This window comes from Scyliorhinus canicula, chromosome 6, assembly GCF_902713615.1.
Source record: "Scyliorhinus canicula chromosome 6, sScyCan1.1, whole genome shotgun sequence".
NCBI lineage: Eukaryota > Metazoa > Chordata > Chondrichthyes > Carcharhiniformes > Scyliorhinidae > Scyliorhinus > Scyliorhinus canicula.
Window position 1 is genome coordinate 27925182 of NC_052151.1, and position 20980 is coordinate 27946161.

A 20980-nucleotide genomic window follows, 5' to 3' on the forward strand; every position below is an offset into this window, starting at 1 on the left:
TAAAGCAAACAGGATGTGGTCTGCCGTTAATGAAGCTCAGGTGGAGCTACATTTCTTTGAATATTGCCATGTATTATCTTGTAAGTTTCTATTAGATCTCCCCTTAACCTTCTATTCATTGGAGTTTAGAAGGTTAAGGGGAGATCTAATAGAAACTTACAAGATAATACATGACTTAGAAAGGGTGGACGCAAAGAAACTGTTTCCGTTAGGCGAGGAGACGAGGACCCGTGGGCACAGCCTTAGAATTAGAGGGGGTAAATTCAGAACAGAAATGCGGAGACATTTCTTCAGCCAGAGAGTGGTGGGCCTGTGGAATTCATTGCCGCAGAGTGCAGTGGAGGCCGGGACGCTAAATGGCTTCAAGGCAGAGATAGATAAATTCTTGATGTCGCGAGGAATTAAGGGCTACGGGGAGAATGCTGGTAGGTGGAGTTGAAATGCCCATCAGCCATGATTGAATGGCGGAGTGGACTCGATGGGCCGAATGGCCTTACTTCCACTCCTATGTCTTATGGTCTAATATTCTTTCCTCTACAGAAATTCACAGGCCATGCAACAACAATATCATCACTTACGTTTGTCACAATACGACCGCCTAGCGACAGTCAGCCATTCGATGGAACAACCGGTCTATACTTCCTGTCTGGAGCTGTGCATGACCGACTCCTTAATGTTTGGTGAGGCACCTGTCACCCTATTTTTAAATCCTTCAATTCACTAGATAGTTTGATTTTTGAAAAAAAGCTGATATTCCAAAAACATGTAAGACTGTTGAATGCAACAGATATTCAGCATTCTATTTTCTTAGTCATTTGCTGAGTATTTGGCTGAGATCAGATCCATTTTGTTCTTGCTGTGTTCAGAGTTTTTGGAGGCCTTGCCCAATTGATTTCCTTTCAACTGAAAGACTTGTTTACTTTAGTGTTAGCTTTGATTCTTTCAAGTGACCCAAGGTACTCTGTTATCAATGATCAGCACTGCCTCTCATTGGTAAACTGATGAATGACAAACCAACTGCTTAAACCCAAGGACGAGATTATCTTGGATTAACATCCCATTACCAGTCAAAATGCTCTAGTACTAAACTTAAACAAACTTAATCATAACCAGTTCCTATTCCACATTGTCAAACATAGTCTACAGCATTGTGTAAGTAACAGTTTCTGAATTGGCAAGATCTAGGTGAGATACGTGTGCGCCTGCTGCCTGCATTTTAAATATTTTGACTTGGTTTGACTCGAGACAGTGACATAGTGCTATTGTCACTAGATCAGCAATCCAGAGACCCAGGCTCTGGGGACCTGGATTCGAATCCAACCACAGATGATGACATTTGAACCCCACCATCTGTAAGTTCCCCTTCAAACCTCTCGCCATCCTGACTTGGAAATATATCGCCATTCCTTTATTGTCACCGGGTCAAAATCATTCAGCTCCCTCCCTAACAGCAACGTTGGTGTACCTCCACCAATACAGACTGAGGCAGTTCAAGAAGATCTCAAGGGAATTTCAGGATGGGCAATAAATGCTGGCCCAGCCACATGGCATGAATGAATTTTTTAAATGTACTTTTCGGAATATTGGATTTTAACCTAATCTGAAAACTGGTATACCCATTAGAACAGGGGTGGGCAAACTTTTCCGTGCAAGGGCCACATTCAGAAATTCACAATTTTAAAGGGCCGAATAGTATATTAAGTAAAATAATTACTTCACCCGGTTATGATTCTGGGCGCCTCATATAGAACATAGAACAGTACAGCACAGAACAGGCCCTTTGGCCCTCGATGTTGTGCCGAGCAATGATACATTAGATACTGTAAATAGAATTCAACGAACCATTCACTTGACCATGGTTGCTCAGAGGTATTGCCCTAGATTAGACCCCATTAATTAGAGTCAAGCACATGGTTCTCTGACTACCACCAAGTCTGTTTTCTTCTCTGATCCATTCCCATTATCTCTGCTTTAGAATTGTATCACACAGTGGTGTGTGTATATCTGCTGCAACCTATGACATGGTGCCCTAAGTTTCACAAAGTGTATCCATTGAGATAATGAAAAATAGATTCTTTGCAGATGGAACAAATGATTTTGTTCTGCAGAACTTACTTGAGATGCTAATTATATTCCTCTTTCGAAGATTATCAAAGATCCATGCTGTCTCGTCTATGTGGAGGGGTGCTGGAAAATTTACCTTTTGACAGAGATTGCAGTTAAGTGTCTTAACTGCAGATTAGTGCTCTTACTACTTGATAAAACTTGTGGATTCCATTGCGAATTCTCAGTTTTGTAATTGTAAGCAAGGGGAGATAGTGGCCTGGTTGTATTGATGTTGGACTAGTAATCCAGAGCCTCGGGGAAATGGTCTGGCGACCAGGGTTCAAATCCCACCATGGCAGATGGAGAAATTTGAAATCAATACAAATTTTGAATTAAAAGTCTAATACTACCTACGCCACACTCGTCTGAAAAGTTAAATGATGTCCATGAAGCCATTGTTGACTGTCGTAAAAAAAACATCTGGATCACTAATATCTTTTAAGGAAGAAAATCTGTCATCCTTATCTTTCCGGCCTACATGTGACTCCATATCCACAGCAATCTGATTGACTTTTAAATGCCCTTGGGGACGGGCAATAAATGCTGGCCCGGCCAGCAACACCCACTTCCCATGAATTAAAAAATATATATATTGATGTATACTTTGCTGATCTTGCACTGAAAATTGATTGGCTATCATGTGACCAGAAGGGCTTTGGTTCCTGATTTTACATCGTGTACCTTGAGTGGTAATTGTGACGTTGTGAAATTTGCAAATGAACTGTGCTAATTAGTACTAATTAGGAGCATGGATAGGCCACTTGGCCCTTTGAGCTTGCTCTGCCATTCAGTGAAATGGCTGACTGATTGTAATCTCAGCTCCACGTTCCCACCTACCCCCGATGGCAATTTAGCATGGCCAATCCACCTACCCTGTACATCTTTTGGGTTTGTGGAGGTGAGACCCACTCAGACACGGGAAGAATGTGCAAGCACCACATGGATAGTGACCTGGGGACTGGATCAAACCAGGTCCTCGCCGTCGTGAGGCAGCAGTGCTGGCCACCGTGCCGACCTTTCACTGCATTTTCAGGAAGTGTTCCAAAAACTCTCAACACTCAGAAAAAAATTCTCCTAATCTCTCCTAAATAGGGAACTCCTTATTTTTAAACAGTGACCCTAATTATAGATTCTCCCACAAGAGTAAACATCGTCTATCATCCACAATGTCAAATCCTCTCAGGATCTTGTACGTTTCAATCAAGTTGCCTCGTACTCTTAACTCGAGTGGCTACAAGTCTAGTCTGCCCAGCCTTTCAAATAAAACAACCCATCCTAGTGTTAGTTCAGTAAACTTCTCTGAAATGCTTCCAGTGCATTTACATCCATCCTTAAATAAGGACACCAATACTGTACATAGTACTACAGATGTGGTCTCACCAATGCCCTGCATTTAATTCTGTAAATGTGGTAATGTATGGGCTCGCACAAGGAAAATTATTGTACAAATTTCCAGACTTTAGACAAAACTCAGCTCCTTCAATGCCCTCAAAACACCAGCCTGTCACTACTAACAGAATTAACCAAAGCATAACTGCATTTCCATACCATGTGATTTGCCTCTTGAAGTTGTCACTGCATGGGTAGCTATTTGGTTGACTGATAATTGTGGTCTTACCTATATTATCCAGCTCCAGAGAAATAAATCATGAAGCTCCTGTTGGTCAATGAGGATATTCCACTAAAATCTCATCTTTGAAGAAAATCATGATTTTTGTTTTATTTTAAATGATACCCTGTAGGGCGTCATTAATTAAATTTCTGGTCTAAGGCAGGACGCTGCTGCTGTGATTTTATGTTACCCAAAGTCAATCCTATGTGAAATGCCTGGCTCTGTCCTGTGACCTCTCCCTGAAACTTTGCTTGGGATGGATATTTGGTAATTTACTGCTCCTCTCAACAGGCAAGTGCGATCAGATGGAAAGGATAAGAATGCCGTGCTTTCCTTTACGCTGACGGATGAGCCCATATATGTGGACCTGACCACTTCAGGAGATCGAGAAGATGTAAGGGCAGAGCCTGTGTTTTGATCTTGTGTATTTGTAATTTTGGTAGAATATAATAGACTCGTTAATCTGCAGAAAAATTGATTTTGTCAGGGCTCCTTGATTTTGTCAGAAGGGTGCTTCCTTCTTTGGCTAACCTTTTAGGGGATGAGTTTTATATGAACAACTTGTTAAGTGTGCACATAGCTCACTTTATTAAAATAATATTCCTCTACCAGTCTTTCTGCTTCTGAAGAAATTGACCCTGTAGGAATACAATTCCTGCATTATTATCTTGCCCAAGTGCTATTAACTGCAAGACTAAATTCTGGTGTTAGTTGGATATTTGCAATTTGACTGTAGGACCGTAATAGCCCAAAGCAGGAAGCCTAGTGGAATTTCTTTTTTAACCCTTCATCTTCCTATTCTAATTATGCTGAGGTCCATTGTTTGCTGCAGTAGTCATCCCTGCTTTTCCATTACCTACAGGAGTCGGGAGTAAGCGTTACTCACCACTTTTGTGGATAAGTGAAGCTGCAACAACCTTCAAAGCTTGATACCATCAAAGGATAAAGCAACCCGCTTGATTGGCACTCCACCCATCACCTTAAACTGTCACTCTCCACCACTGATGCACCATAGCATCAATCTACAAGTGTCAGTGCTGCTTTGTCAGCGCCGTCCAAACCCCTGACCTGTACTGAAAGACGAGGGTGGCAGATACACGGGGAACATACCATTCCTAACAGTTTCCTAACAAGACATTCGCTATCCTAACTTGGAAGTAAATTGCTATTCTTTGCTTGATCAAAATCCTAGAACTCCCTACTTCATGCAGTATCGGAATACTTTCTCCACATGAACTGCAGCACTTCAGGAAGGCAACTAATCGTACCGTCTCGCTCAATTGGATTGGTTTATTGTACCGAGGTACAATGAAAAGTTGTTCTGCGTGCAGCTCAAACGGATCATTCCGTACATGAAATAAAATACATCATAGGGAGAACATAAAATACACAATGTAAATCCATAGACACCAGCATCAGGTGAAGCATACAGGAGTGTAATTGTACTCAGTAGAGAAGATGTGTGAAGAGATCAGATCGGTCCATACATCCCATCAATCCACAAGACAGTTGTTTAGGAATCTGATAACAATCAAGGATGTGCAATAAATGATGAGCTCGTCTCACCTTGAGTGAATTAATGATATCTTAACATCCTGACTCGGGTTGGTACAGGACCTCGATCTGATCTTTTTAGGAAGCAACTCTGTTTTAGACAACTTAACTACTGGGTAAATTATGCTGATCTTTGGAATGCACTTTTATAATGCTAATGACACTTAAGTTACACTCTTGCATTGCACTTGGTGTTATGGTATATTTATCTGGAAAGCAAGAAAGATACAATAGAAGGGCCAAAAAATCGTTTTTTTTAAATTGAAGAAATAACTGATGGCTGTGCGAGAAAAGAGAAGAAAAGCATTTGGGTGTTGCTGTACTGACTAATTTTTCTAGGTGACTATGTTTGGGAAACTTCAGTATCTCCATCAGTAAAATGTAAGGTTTTTGATTACATGAAGAGCACCAGAGCACGTACTATATCATCTTTACGTGCCTCAAGGTGAACCTTGTTCCTCTTTCTTATTTATGATACTGTTGTGCTTTTTTACTAGCTGTTGATTTTGTTCGCGATTGTGCATTTTACTTTTCAATTGCCTAAATTGGAAGATAATTCTGACTTGTTCTTCAGCCGGTGAAATTGGCAGTTGTCTGCCGGGACGGACAGATGCACTTGTTTGAACACATCTTAAATGGGTAAGAGTTAGATTTGTTCCAAAACAACTTAATGTCACCCGTTTCTGCTTGATAGCCCAATGTGTTTACATAGGATATATGGCACCAAAATCAGTCTATTTGGCCCAACCAGTCCATGCCAGTGTTTTTGCCATACTCATCTTTATCTAAATCAAGTATCATAAACCTCCATTCCTTTCTCCCTCATACCTGTCTAGCTTGCCCTTAAATGTAAAAATGCAGAAAACCCCATATAATGTGCTCTGCTGCATGTTTGAATACAAAACTAATGCCATTATGGTGGAAACGGCAAAATACATATTTGTTCTGTTTGACGGAAGGGTGGGGAAACACCTTTCTCATGGCAACTCCAATGGTGGTGGTACAGTTGCTTCAGTGGATGTGATTTATTGCTGAGAGTGAGCAATCTGTGAGACACCGCTTGTCTGGCTTGGACACTAAGAGAATTTGTGTAATAAAAGCTGTTGGTGGGGGCACAGGAAAAGAGCAATTTAAAAATCCTCGGCAAGCAGTGATACTAGGGCAGTGTTGTGTGTATGCAAAAACTGGCCAACATAATGAAGGGCAAATCATCTATTTTTAAAGCAGATTGGTAAAATCTTCTGATTCACTTAATGGTTGTGTTCATTTTAAATAGTTACTGCAAAAAGCCTCTCTCGCCGACATGTACTGTACAGATAGCAACGTCTGGAAGAGTGACTGATGCAAGACCAGTTCCTATCCTGGCAGCCACATTCTGTTTTGATCGGCAGTCAATATTGATAGCATACAGCAATGTGCTCCATCCAATTACAGAGAGAGTGGTAAGTGATAAAATCACAAAGTTGCATTATCTTTTTCCCATCATGAGTGTTTGTATTTATCATGGGGAGGGGAGGGAAATTCTGATGTTAGATTACACTCAGCTGGGATAGTCATGTGAAATACTCTGGCCAGTTTAGCTCAGTTGGCCAGACAGCTGGTTTGTGATGCAGAGCAAGGCCAGCAGCGCGGGTTCAATTCCCGTACTGGCTGAGGTTATTCATGAAGGCCCTGCTTTCTCAACCTTGCTCCTCGCCTGAAGTGTGGTAATCCTCAGGTTAAATCACCACCAGTCAGCTCTCCCTCTCAGTGGAGAAAGCAGTCTATGGTTGTCTCGGACTATGGCAATTATTGCCATAGGAGAAATAAATGGAAGTTGAAACAAACAATTTCCACTTGTTTGGATTTGGTTTTAGGTGGCCATATTAGATACTGATACATGCAAGAACTCAACGGCTGCCAGACCTGTGGAGATTTCTGTGCAGATGAACATATATTTTTGCCATGTTTAGCTGGCTCTGGAATCCTGAAATGCACCTGGAGACTAGAATGAAGCCAATACTTTGTAGCTGAAACACTGTACGTTGCTCAAGTATCCAATTATCTGTGTTCTCTTTTTTTTGTTTGTCTCTATCCCCATCGTCGGCCCTTGATTAATTTAAACTGTTTTTGCTCCTAAGTTTGTAAGAATCTTGGGCTGCTAATCAGTGAATTAAGATTGTAAACAATGCTGGAGTATAGTAGTATGATGCTGCTTGGATATGGATGTCACTAAATAAATCTGAGTACGATGAATGTGTGAGATCAATTTGATTCATTTGTTTGTAGAAAGTTTTAATGGCCTCTTGAATGATTCCGATGCTCACCTCAACTACTGTACCAGAAAGACGCTTTATATCCCTGTATGGGTAAAGATGAGTCTCCTGACTTCAGTACTAAACTTGCTGTTGGCAGTCTGAACCATCACATCTTGGTCTAATATTTAAAATACCCTGTGGTAATCTTTTTTTTGTTCCATATCGAATAAGGCCTGTGTTTCAGAGCTGTGGGTATTATGGAATCATAATGGCCAATGATTCTCATTTCAGACCTTGAACACCACTGAATCTAATGTTTGTCTGGTGAGAGATGCGCAGATGACTCTGGCGCTCACAACCGAGACAGCTGTGACAAAGGTAAGCTCAAGGAAGCAATTTGAAATTCTTATGGTAAAATGTCGTTATTTGTAAAATTTCATAAAATGCTGCAGAGAATTAGCAAATGAAGGCACAGTGCTGTTTAACTTTGAGAAATCATGGTGTATTTTGTATGGTCGCGGAGTGACTATTGCTGATCTTTATATTCCCTCTCATCAATAGTTTCCTTCAGTGAAAAGCATTTTTCCCTTCTCTATCCTTAGATCATTGCAAGAAGTGTCACTCATCTTTTCTGAGGTCCTTCAAAAACCTCAATCTACCTTGCTCACTCTTGCCATGCTTCTTTCAGGCTTTTAAAACCAAAGCTTTGCCTCCCTCGGATGAGTACTTGCTCCAATCTTCTCTCAGCCTTGGTGTTGCCATATCACTTGGGCTTTGGCCAATTAATTATGGTTTTTCAAATTGATGAGAACTTCATGGAGTAAAATCAAAGCTTTGACAAAGAGTCGTTCAGACTCGCGATGTTAGCTCCCTTCTCCACAGATACTGTCAGACCTGCTGAGATTGTCCAGCATTTTCTGTTTTTGTTTCAGATTCCAGCATCTGCAGTAATTTGCTTTTATAATTTGCAATATGCAACTATAGATTTCTGACCAGTTGCCTGAAAGAATATGAAGTTTTCATAGTAATGCATAAGATAGATGTGCAGAAACTATCTTATCCGGTTCTCAGTTGGCCTATCTTGTCTTGTAGGTAAAAACCCCAATTGTAACATCTGGAGTAAAAGTGTTGATGCCTGGTGTCCCTGGACATAATACAAGCATGAAGCCCACGTTGATGGAATCAAGAACAAATGAAGCTAAGAGGAGGAAGGGCACAGAAAATGAGGTATCGTGACAGCTCAATTTGGTGTTCAGGGATAGACACCATTCTGATTTCCTTTTACTATTTTATTTCTTTATGGAACTCTGAATGTTAAATTCATGGACAGATTGTCAACAGCATACAGTTATCTTTAAACCCACATTGGTAGGGATTAATTCCCTTCCAATACATTTGTGTAAATTCCTGGTTCAATGTGAAATTCTTAAAAACCTTTCTAAAATCCTAAAAGCTATTCCTTTCTCTCTAATCAAATTAAATCTGTAGCAGAATGTTAACCCATTTATGAAATCAATTTGGAAATTTAGAGGGTAATATAAATTAATACAGCTTAATTCAAATTATCTGAATTCAATTTTTGATTAGTACAAATTAGTTAATTTGCATCACTTAAACTGTTTAATTCAAACTATCTAGTTGCCAAGGTAATTACATTTTCTGCAGCAGAGTGTAGATTTAGTGGCTCAAATAGCACTGCTGTATTTACAGGTTCAGTGTTAGCAATGTATTGTAGCTAGACACGGATTTTTTACATGAGATAGAGAAATACAGCACAGAACAGGCCCTTCGGCCCACAATGTTGTGCCGAACTTTTGTCCTAGGTTAATCATAGAATTTTTGACACTAAGGACAATTTTTCATGGCCAATCTACCCAACCTGCACATCTTTGGACTGTGGGAGGAAACCGGAGTACCCAGAGGAAACCCACGCACACACGGGGAGGATGTGCAGACTCCACACAGATAGTGACCCAAGTCGAAATTGAACTTGGGACCCTGGAGCTGTGAAGCAATTGTGCTATCCACAATGCTACCGTGCTGCCCTTAAGAAGAAGTTAATCTACACTCCATTATTCTACCCTAATCCATGTACCTATCCAATAGCCGCTTGAAGGTCCCTAACGTTTCCGACTCAACTACTTCCAAAGGCAGTGCATTCCATGCCCCCACTACTCTCTGGGTAAAGAACCTATCTCTGACATCTCCTCTATATCTTCCACCATTTATCTTAAATTTATGTCCCCTTGTAATGGTGTGTTCCACCTGGGGAAAAAGTCTCTGACTGTCTACTCTATTCCCCTGATCATCTTACAAACCTCTATCAAGTCGCCCCTCATCCTTCTCCGTTCTAATGAGAAAAGGCCTAGCACCCTCAACCTTTCCTCGTATGACCTACTCTCCATTCCAGGCAACATCCTGGTAAATCTCCTTTGCACCTTTTCCAAAGCTTCCACATCCTTCCTAAAATGAGGCGACCAGAACTGTACACAGTACTTCAAATGTGGCCTGACCAAGGTTTTGTACAGCTGAATCATCACCTCACGGCTCTTAAATACAATCCCTCTGCTAATGAACGCTAGCACACCATAGGCCTTCTTCACAGCTCTATCCACTTGAGTGGCAACTTTCAGAGATCTATGAACATAGACCCCAAGATCTCTCTGCTCCTCCACATTGCCGAAAACCCTACCGTTAACCCTGTATTCCGCATTCATATTTGTCCTTCCAAAATGGACAACCTCACACTTGTCAGGGTTAAACTCCATCTGCCACTTCTCAGCCCAGCTCTGCATCCTATCTATGTCTCTTTGAAGCCGACAGCAGCCCTCCTCACTATCCACAACTCCACCAATCTTCGTATCATCTGTAAATTTACTGACCCACCCTTCAACTCCCTCATCCAAGTCGTTAATGAAAATCACAAACAGCAGAGGACCCAGAACTGATCCCTGCGGTACGCCACTGATAACTGGGCTCCAGGCTGAATATTTGCCATCCACCACAACTCTCTGTCTTCTATCGGTTAGCCAGTTTGTTATACAACTGGCCAAATTTCCCACTATCCCATGCCTCCTTACTTTCCTTTAGGCACAAGCCTACAATGGGGAACCTTATCAAATGCCTTACTAAAATCCATGTACACTACATCCACTGCTTTACCTTCATCCACATGCTTGGTCACCACCTCAAAGAAGTCAATAAGACTTGTAAGGCAAGACCTACCCCTCACAAATCCATGCTGACTATCCCTAATCAAGCAGTGTCTTTCCAGATGCTCAGAAATCCTATCCCTCAGTACCCTTTCCATTACTTTGCCTACCACCAAAGTAAGACTAACTGGCCTGTAATTCCCAGGGTTATCCCTATTCCCTTTTTTGAACAGGGGCATGACATTCGCCACTCTCCAATGAGTTCACAGAATGTGGGTGTTCCTGGTTAGGTCGCCATTTATTGCCATCCCTGATTGTCCTCTAGAAAGTTGTGGTGAGTTATAGTCATACAGCACAGAAACAGGCCCTTCAGCCCATCATATCTATGCAGAAAATCAAATGCCAATCTATACTTTAGGAGGCAATTTGGCGTACCTATCCACCTACCCTGCACATCATTGGGTTGTGGGGGTGAGAGACATGGGGAGAATAGGACATGGGAATTAGGAGCAGAAGTAGGCAATTTAGGCCTTTGAGCCTTCTCTGCCATTCAATCAGACCATGGCTGACCTTTTCCTGGTCTCAAAGCCACCTTGCCATCTTTTAGCCAGTTTTTAAATCAAAAATATATCTATCCCTTTCTTGAGACCATTTAATGACTTAAGATTTCACCGCACGATGGGGCAGCAAGTTCCACAAATGCACTTTTCAACACACGCCCGTCTAATCCTGTCACACTAAGGCGATTCCATTTAATATTGATGAAATTGAAATCTACTATAACCCTATTGCCCTCGCACCTCTCCGGTTTGCCTATGTATCTGCTCCTTTATCTCCTGTTGGCCGTTGGAAACCTCTTTGTGATCGCCCCTTTTTTTATTTCTAAGCTTCACCAATATGGCCTCATTTGAAGAGCCTTCTAAGACGTCCTCCGTTAGTGAAGTGATGGTCTCTCTTATAACTCCTACATCTCTCTCTCTCTCTCTCTCTCTTCCCTCCCCCCGCCCAATCACACTTGCAACTTCTATACCCTAGAATGTTGAGTTGCCAGTCCTGCTCTCTTTCAACCAAGTCTCCGTGATTGCAACAATATCATATTTCCATGTGCCGATCAAGGCTTTACGTTCATCTGCCTTTCAAGACAGGTTCCTTGCATCAAAATAGATACAATTTGGCTATTCAAACTTCCCATCACTTCTACCTGCTGGACTGACCTAGTTTTCCTTCTTGAAACACTGCACTCCATCTGGTGCAAGTACAGGGGAGTTTGCCGTTTTTTAATTCGGCGACAGTGAAGGAAATACACTCCAAGTCAGGATGGGGTGTTGTTTGGAGGGAAACGTGAGGTGGTGGTGTTCCCATGCATCTGCTGCCCTTCTGTTTCAGGGTGGCAGGGATTGTGCATTTGAAAGGTGCTGTCAAAGAAGCCTTAGGCTGTTTCTGCAGTGTTTATGCATCAGTGGCGGAGGGAGTGAATGTTTAATATGATGGGTGGAGTGCCAATCAAACAGGCTGCTTTGTAATCTTTTTTAAAAATTAAGAATACCATTTCATTTTTTCCAATTAAGGGGCAATTTAGCATGGCCAGTCCACCTACCCTGCACATCTTTGGGTTGTGGGGTGAAACCCACACAGACACAGGGAGAATGTGCAAACTCCACACGGACAGTGACCCAGAGCCGGGATCGAACCTGGGAACTCAGTGCCGTGAAGCCACAGTGCTAACCCACTGCGCCACCGTGCTGCCCCGATGATGTCAATCTTGAGCAGTGATGGGCAACCTAGGCTAGTGAATGGACTGCATGAGGAATGCTCTTTCATCTCAGTGGGTCTCAGGATTGAAATCAGACTTCTTCACTAACCATGACCCCCATGAATGAGATTAAATGCTTTTAATACACGCCGAATATTTCATAACTAGTTATAGAAAAAGCTTAATCATTCATATATTAATAGAACTATTATCAACTTCAAATGATAAAAACAAAATAAATATTTACACTTGTATGCAGAGGGAGCGCACGGCTCTCCACAGTCAGTGTTTGCTGTCAGCATGCCTGTGCCTTGTATGTATTCACTTGTGGATGGAAATTAACATAATGTGGGGGACCCTGCGCATGGACAACAGTCAACAAAATGTCTCGTGGGCCACACTCAGAACCCAGATGACCACAAGTAGCCCCAGATTGCAGGTTGCCCACCACTGTTCTTGAATATTGTTGGAGCTTCACTCATCCAGACAAGTGGAGAGAATTCCATCATTCCTGCCTTGTGCTTTATAGATGGTGGCCAGACTTTGGGAGTGGGGAGGTGAGTCACCTGCCACAGAATTCTCACCCTTTGACCTGTTCATGTAGGTGTAGTATCAATATGGCTGGTCCAGTTCTGGTCGATGGTAAGCCCAGGATGTTAGTGGAGGAAGCAGTTTGTGACACTTTGACTGTATTCTGTAATTAACTATTTTGTGTTTTTTTCAGCGAAGTATTGAAGAGCGCCTTTGTACCATGGATATTGATGTGATGAAAATGAAAAGTAAATCTGGCCTTCCACAGACTGACAGTTTTGCAGTACTTCTTGTACAAGGCTTAGAAAGCAGTGATTCATCTATTATAAATGTAAGACATTTTAATTATACATACTGTCAACTTTCCATACAGATGTGGAGTTATTTCTGTACAATAAGTCTGATGCAGTTTTACCAATTGAAGGTTTTACATTGAATTTATAGCAAAACTGGTTACTTGTTGTCTTTTATGCTCCACATGTGCTGCCTCCTACCCTTTTACATTTAAAAGCATTATCTTCTGTTTCTTTAAATGCATCAATGATATTTACCTCAACTGCTTATACTTTAATATCTTTTATCAAGTTACCTTTCAACTCTTCAACTGGGCGGCATGGTGGCACAGTGGTTAGCACTGATGCGTCACAGCTCCAGGGTCCCAGGTTCGATTCCTGGCTTGGGTCACTGTCTGTGTGGAGTCTGCACGTTCTCCCTGTGTCTGCGTGGGTTTCCACCCACTAGTCCAGAAAGACGTGCTATTAGGTCATTTGGACATTCTGAATTCTCCCTCTGTGTACCCGAACAGGTGCTGGAATGTGGTGACTCGGGGCTTTCACTGTAACTTCATTGCAGCGTTAATGTAAGCCTACTTGTGACAATAAAGATTGTTATTGTTATTATGGAGAACAGAGTTCAACCTCTCTTCGATTAGTATTGCCTCTTTGTTTTGGTATTCCAGTAAATCTGTTTTGCACCATCTCTAGTGTCTGTATATGCTTTGTGTAACATGGAGGCCAGGACTGCACAGTCTGCTCTAAAGTCTGTTTTTTATGTGCAATTTCTAGAATTTATTATTTAATGAGTTTTACCTCGAGGTGCCTATACAGCTGGCTGCTGTTGGTGTATACCAATGCAATAGCAGCATTGTTTTCATTGGTTTAGAGATAGAGATAGAGAAATACAGCACAGAACAGGCCCTTCGGCCCACGATGTTGCGCCGAACTTTTGTCCTAGGTTAATCATAGAATTTTGGACAATTTTTCATGGCCAATCCACCCAACCTGCACATCTTTGGACTGTGGGAGGAAACCGGAGTACCCGGAGGAAACCCACGCAGTCACGGGGAGGATGTGCAGACTCCACACACAGTGACCCAAGTCGAAATCGAACTTGGGACCCTGGAGCTGTGAAGCAATTGTGCTATCCACAATGCTACCGTGCTGCCCTTAAGAAGTTAACCTACACTCCCTTATTCCAAGTTAATCCAAGTAACTATCCAATAGCCGCTTGAAGGTCCCTAACTTTTCAAACTCAACTACTACCGCAGGCAGTGCATTCCATGCCCCCACTACTCTCTGGGTAAAGAACCTACCTCTGACATCCCCTCTATATCTTCCACCATTTATCTTAAATTTATGTCCCCTTGTAATGGTGTGTCCACCCGGGGAAAAAGTCTCTGACTGTCTACTCTATTCCCCTGATCATCTTACAAACCTCTATCAAGTCGCCCCTCATCCTTCTCCGTTCTAATGAGAAAAGGCCTAGCACCCTCAACCTTTCCTCGTATGACCTACTCTCCATTCCAGGCAACATCCTGGTAAATCTCCTTTGCACCTTTTCCAAAGCTTCCACATCCTTCCTAAAATGAGGTGACCAGAACTGTACACAGTACTCCAAATGTGGCCTGACCAAGGTTTTGTACAGCTGCATCATCACCTCACGGCTCTTAAATTCAATCCCTCTGCTAATGAACGCTAGCACACCATAGGCCTTCTTCACAGCTCTATCCACTTGAGTGGCAACTTTCAAAGAACTATGAACATAGACCCCAAGATCTCTCTGCTCCTCCACATTGCCAAGAACCCTACCATTAACCCTGTATTCCGCATTCATATTTGTCCTTCCAAAATGGACAACCTCACACTTGTCAGGGTTAAACTCCATCTGCCACTTCTCAGCCCAGCTCTGCATTCTATCTATGTCTCTTTGAAGCCGACAACAGCCCTCCTCACTATCCACAACTCCACCAATCTTCGTATCATCTGCAAATTTACTGACCCACCCTTCAACTCCCTCATCCAAGTCGTTTACCAATTGTTTCTTTTGACTTTGAGAAGCTGGTTTAAAAATAATCAACCAAGAGGAAAAATGCGAACCCCACTTATATTAAATTTGTGATGTTTTTATGTTTTTTGACAGCACTGATGTTTCAGTGTTAACATCAACAATTTCCTCCTATTTTAAATCGTCTAGCAATTTTAAAACTGGCAACCTTAAGTTCAGTGTGGCACAGTGGTTAGCACTGCTACCTCTCAGCTCCAGGAATCTGGGTTAAATTCTGGCCTCGGGTGACTGTGGAGTTTGCACTTTCTCCCTGTGTCTGCATTGGTTTCCTCCGGGTGCTCCGGTTTCCTCCCACAGTCCAAAGATGTGCAGGTTAGGTGGATTGGCCATGCTAAATTGTCCCTTAGCGTCCAAAAGGTAGGTGGGGTTACGGGGATAGGGTTGAGGCTTGGGCTGAGGTAGAGTGTGCTTTTCAAGGGCTGGTGCCGACTCGATGGGCCGAATGGCCTCTTTCTGCACTGTAAATTTTATGATCTATGATCTCCTGGCACTAACTTGAAAGTGTCTTTGCACGTTGCACACTAATGAATTTTGAAATTGATATATATTACATTTCGTATTTCTGGCAGTAATGTTATTAGAAATTCCAATTTAGAATGCAGGCAATGTGCCTACTAAAGCTATAATTACAGACTTGTAAAAGGTAAGGATTCCAGCCACGCAATTGGTTACAGATAAAGGGCTAATGGAATCATGGTTTGATTGCTGGAGATTCTCTGGAGTGTGGATAATTTGAGGGATTGGTGTTTAGTCGTAGCTAAGCAGGTCATGGAACTTAGGATACAGATGATGTAATTAATCAGGGGAGCAGGGAAGATCCAAGCCTGTCTGTAGTTTTGCAGTCTGCTAGAATATCTAAAGTTAAAGAGTAGCTTGATATAGGATTCGGGTCTGACAAGACAGAAGTGTACTGCATAAAAGCAAATTACTGCGGATGCTGGAATCTGGAACAAAAACAGAAAATACTGGACAATCTCAACTGGCCTGACTGCATCTCTGGAGGAAGAAGTGAGCTAATGTTTCTAGTCTGGGTGACTCTTAGTCAAAGTTAGAGAGAACTAGAAATAGGATCAGATTTATACTGTTGCTGGGGGTGGGGGGGATGCGTGGAGCAGGTGTGCTGGAAGGGGCAGCACGGTAGCATGGTGGTTAGCATAAATGCTTCACCGCTCCAGGGTCCCAGGTTCGATTCCCGGCTGGGTCACTGTCTGTGCGGAGTCTGCATGTCCTCCCCGTGTGTGCGTGGGTTTCCTCCGGGTGCTCCGGTTTCCTCCCACAGTCCAAAGATGTGCGGGTTAGGTGGATTGGCCATGCTAAATTGCCCGTAGTGTCCTAAAAAGTAAGGTTGATGTCATCATCTACCTATTAATTATACTGTACTTGCATCATTTCCACAAAGCTGGCTCTGCTGCCACAAGACATTTATTTGACAGCTCAGTCTCAGCTGAGATGGATGCAATTGTGATAATAAATGTCAGAGCACTCTCATCTGCGAATATCCTATTTTGAAAATAGTGCCATATTTTCAGTCTGCTGGGCCAACCACTTTAATTGTCTTGACTAGTTCAGGCTCCAGTGGAATAAATATACAAGCTTTAAAAAGCAGCCCTTGTCTTTAGCTGTACATTACCTCCTATTGTGAGCATGAAATACATTAGTGAACTGCTATTTTAACATTGTGGAAAATAGTAAATATTTACAAATAATTGAGGTTGTATTTATATTTTAAGCTTTAAAACTGAATGAAATTGAGGTGTTGAGCCACCAAGAACAGAGATTTTGCTGGCTGTCCTCAGCCACAAGTGTTATTAATTATTGGAATTGTTTGAACCAGCTCCATATTGGGCCATTGTTCATAAATGCTGTTGGTAATTCACTAATTCACATGTGAAATCAGGTTTGCTCAATAGTGATGTGGTTTTTCTGTGCCGCCTTCAATACCCCTGTAAACCTAGAACTGCTGGATAAGTTCTGATGCTGCAGTTATATTGGCTGATTTCACCTGAGTCTGGCTAATGCCAACTGACTCAGTGCAGGCTAAATCAAGCTCGTAACTTCCCTGCTTCACTTAGCTACATACTGGGTCTACAGCATGTGACCGTTCCCCTACATACTTCTACGGTTTTGGGTAAGTTTTCGGATTGAAGAGTTGTGAGTTTTCTTAAAGGACTGCTTCAGACTGTAGCATGTAGATTGTGTCATTGAAGTAACTTCCCCAGTAATGTGCTTAAAGGGAATGGTAGTGGAGTTACGTTAATGCATTATTAGTGTAGAGGCTTGCACTAATGACCTCAAGACAGGAATGCATCAGGGAAGTTGGAGAATCTAAACTCTGTTAATAAATCTGGAATAAATGCTGATATCAGTAATGGCAACATTGTCATTTTTAAAAACCGCATCAGGTTCACTAATCCTCTTCAGGAATGCAAATCTGCCGTCCTTAGTTCGATGATTCCAGATTCTTCAATTCTCTACATGTAGGTTTCCACCAAAACATCTTGAGCCCTAAAAATCAAAATTAAATTAAAAACCCTTTATGACTCCAATGGATCTGCCCTTTTTGGCAAAAAAAAACAGAGGCACTTTTATCACAGGTCAAAGTATGTAATCGTAAACTTAAACACAGTTTACTCTTTACACCAAAGCACGGTTTCCGTAAGTTTTGCTGTGATGATTTGTTAAGGTTTCGCTATATTGCTGATAAATATGACGACACATCCTTGGCTGTCTGAGCATGCTGGCTAATCCCTAGATTTGCTTTGGTGATGAGTAACCATTCGGGTTTAATTTAAAACAAAAGGATGATCTTGCAATGAAATGATAATTGTTTGTGTAACTGTCTCCCTTCCAAAATCGGCCATTTACCCCTTCTCCCTAATGTGCAGAAAATGAATAATATTACTCTTTTGTTGTATTGGTGGTGTAATTTTAATTGGATTCAACCTCTGTAGTGGGGAAGTCTCTCTTAACCCAGTAACACTCTTGGACAATAAAATAAAAGCAAACGACTGTGGATGCTAGAAATCTGAAGTAAAAACAAAGTGCTGGAAAAACTGAGGTCTGGTAGCATCTGTGGAGAGAGAAACAGCTAATGCCTCTTCTCTTCCAAACTCTTAGACATGTCGATACAGCTGTGATGTTTCTGTGGCTCATGAAACAACTTTAGGGGCAGCACGGTAGCATGGTGGTTCGCGTCAATGCTTCACAGCTCCAGGGTCCCAGGTTCGGTTCCCGGCTGGGTCACTGTCTGTGCGGAGTCTGCACGTCCTCCCCGTGTGTGCGTGGGTTTCCTCCGGGTGCTCCGGTTTCCTCCCACAGTCCAAAGATGTGCGGGTTAGGTGGATTGGCCATGCTAAATTGCCCGTAGTGTCCTAAAAAGTAAGGTTAAGAGGGGGGAGGGGGGGGGGGGGGGTTGTTGGGTTACGGGTATAGGGTGGATACGTGTGTTTGAGTAGGGTGATCATGGCTCGGCCCCCCCCCCCCCCCCCCCCCCCCCCCCCCCCCCCCCGCAAACCTTGTTTAAGAATTGTTAATTGTAAAGCTATTTCTTTGATGTGGTTGATTCTGTGTTTAAATTAAAGTTTGTTTCAACATAAACGATACCTATTGGTCAGTCATCACTCCTGGGGTGTGAAGTGTCTTTTCCTCAACAGTTTTCCAAGCAAAGATTATTAGGATTTTCATCCGATATCCTAACAAAGGTTGGGACCTGGTCCTGTATCCGTAGAATCCCAACAGTGCAGGAAGAGGCTGTTCGGCCCATCGGGATTGTACCAACCCTCTGAAAGTGCATCCTACCAAGTCCCACTCCCCTGTCCTCTCTTGAAACCCCACCTAACCGGCACATCCTTCAACACTAAGGGGCAATTTTAGCACGGCAAACCCACCTAACCTGCATATCTATAGACTGGGAGGAAACCCACGCCTAAGGCCTGAGTTGAACCTGGGTCCCCGTTGCTGAGAGGCAGCAGTGCTTCTCCACTGTCCCACCCTGCCACCCAACACCACTCACCATGCATTTTTCCAGGTACATGCAGCTCTCCACAATGTTTGGCTATATATTATGGTGGAAAGTATATAAACGAGCAGGCTGTATTTAGTGAATTTGCATCTGTAGAGGGTGCATTTCCCACCCATGCACTGTTGCTGATGATACTGCCCATGTAAAATGCTTTTGAATTTTTTTTCAAGTGCCCATTTTTTAGACCAAGTAATATTACTACTAGATAGTGCCAATACTGTTCCTGTAATTTGATAATGTCACGATAGTAAAGGAGAAATTCCAAATAAAATTGAACGCATAAATGAAAACGAAAAAAATGAAAATCGATTATTGTCACGAGTAGGCTTCAAATGAAGTTACTGTGAAAAGCCCCTAGTCGCCACAGTCCGGCGCCTGTCCGGGGAGGCTGGTACGGGAATTGAAGGCTGCTGGCCTTGTTCTGCTTTACAAGCAAGCTCTTTAGCGCACTGTGCTGAACCAGCATAGGGTATTTGAAACAGAATAGTGTAAATATTATTGATTAAAATAAAATAAAAATGTACTTGTTGAAATGTGACTGCAACTGGTTTATATTTTCCAATAGTTATGTTGGGGGGGGGGGGCAGGAGAGATATTGTGGTATTTAATAAAATAAATTTTGTAACACTAGAGAGCAAGAATTTAAATGCACAATTGACCTTTAGGTTGTGCTGAGGCATCTTGTTTGGAGCGATAATTTACCGTCTGATTTTAAAAATGAGTGTGCTGGAAAATACTCAGTGGATCAGGGAGCATCTGGCGAGAGAAATGGTTAACTTTGCAGGCCCACAACCTTTCATTGGAATGGGAGGATTGATGAATATTTTGAAGCGGTTGTGCTATCGGACAGTAATAGTGTAAAGGGAAGCGAGGGCCAAGAGTTTCTAGTGTGTATTCAGGAGAATTTTCTACATCAGAGTTTCCGGTTCAATAGGGAAGGAGGCATTGCTGGATTTGGTTCTGAAAATGAGGATCAAATTTCAGCGTGGGAGCATTTAGGGGATAGTGACAGTAGATAGCATCTTATGTTTTAGCTTGGCTATGGGAAAGGGCAAGGAGCAAATCAGAGAAAAATCATTTATTGTTGAAGAACCAACTTTAATGGGGTGAGAACAGATCTGGACCAAGTAAATTGGAATTAATCAGCATGGAAAATAACAACAAGGAACTGTCTTTAAAGAAGAGAGAGTTTGAGAGCAGTCAAGTATTATTCCCACCAGGTGGAAAGGTAGGGAACACAAATCCAGAGGTTCCTGAAATATGAGAGTGTGAAGATGAAGCATAAAAAAGCGTGCATCAGGCAGACATCAGGTGGATAATGCAATGGAAAATCAGGCTGATTACAGAAGGTTCAGAGGTGAAGTGAAAAAAGAGAAACAAAGTTTTAAATAGGCACACATAGTAAAAATGTTGCTACATTTGTTGATGGTACTAATGTGAAGAGGACGCAAGGACTGGACTGCAATGGGCCATATCTCATTTAGTGGGGAAAAACCTTGGCAGATGGAGTATGGTGTGGGAATATATAAACTCGTCCACTTTGTCAGGAATAATAGAAAAGCAGCTTATTTCAGTCGAGAGAGATTGCAGAGGGATCTGGGTGTCCTAGTACATAAATCACAAGGGTGCAGGTGTAACAAGTAATTTGGAACACAAATGGAATTTTTGGTG

General features: G+C 42.2%; 1 protein-coding gene and 1 non-coding gene across 2 annotated transcripts in view; both read left to right on the forward strand.

The window, feature by feature from the left end:
* The window catches only part of wdr43 (WD repeat domain 43), a 63982-nt gene that overhangs the window by 23027 nt on the left and 19975 nt on the right, over positions 1-20980 (forward strand). The window contains exons 5-11 of the mRNA XM_038799083.1: positions 541-680; positions 4010-4112; positions 5847-5911; positions 6549-6714; positions 7801-7887; positions 8602-8736; positions 13139-13276. Of these exons, the coding sequence (XP_038655011.1) occupies positions 541-680; positions 4010-4112; positions 5847-5911; positions 6549-6714; positions 7801-7887; positions 8602-8736; positions 13139-13276 (834 nt within the window). The remainder of the gene's footprint in view (positions 1-540; positions 681-4009; positions 4113-5846; positions 5912-6548; positions 6715-7800; positions 7888-8601; positions 8737-13138; positions 13277-20980) is intronic.
* Positions 17951-18024, forward strand: LOC119968082. The gene has a single exon (XR_005461113.1). It is a non-coding gene; the product is annotated as a small nucleolar RNA SNORD53/SNORD92 (small nucleolar RNA).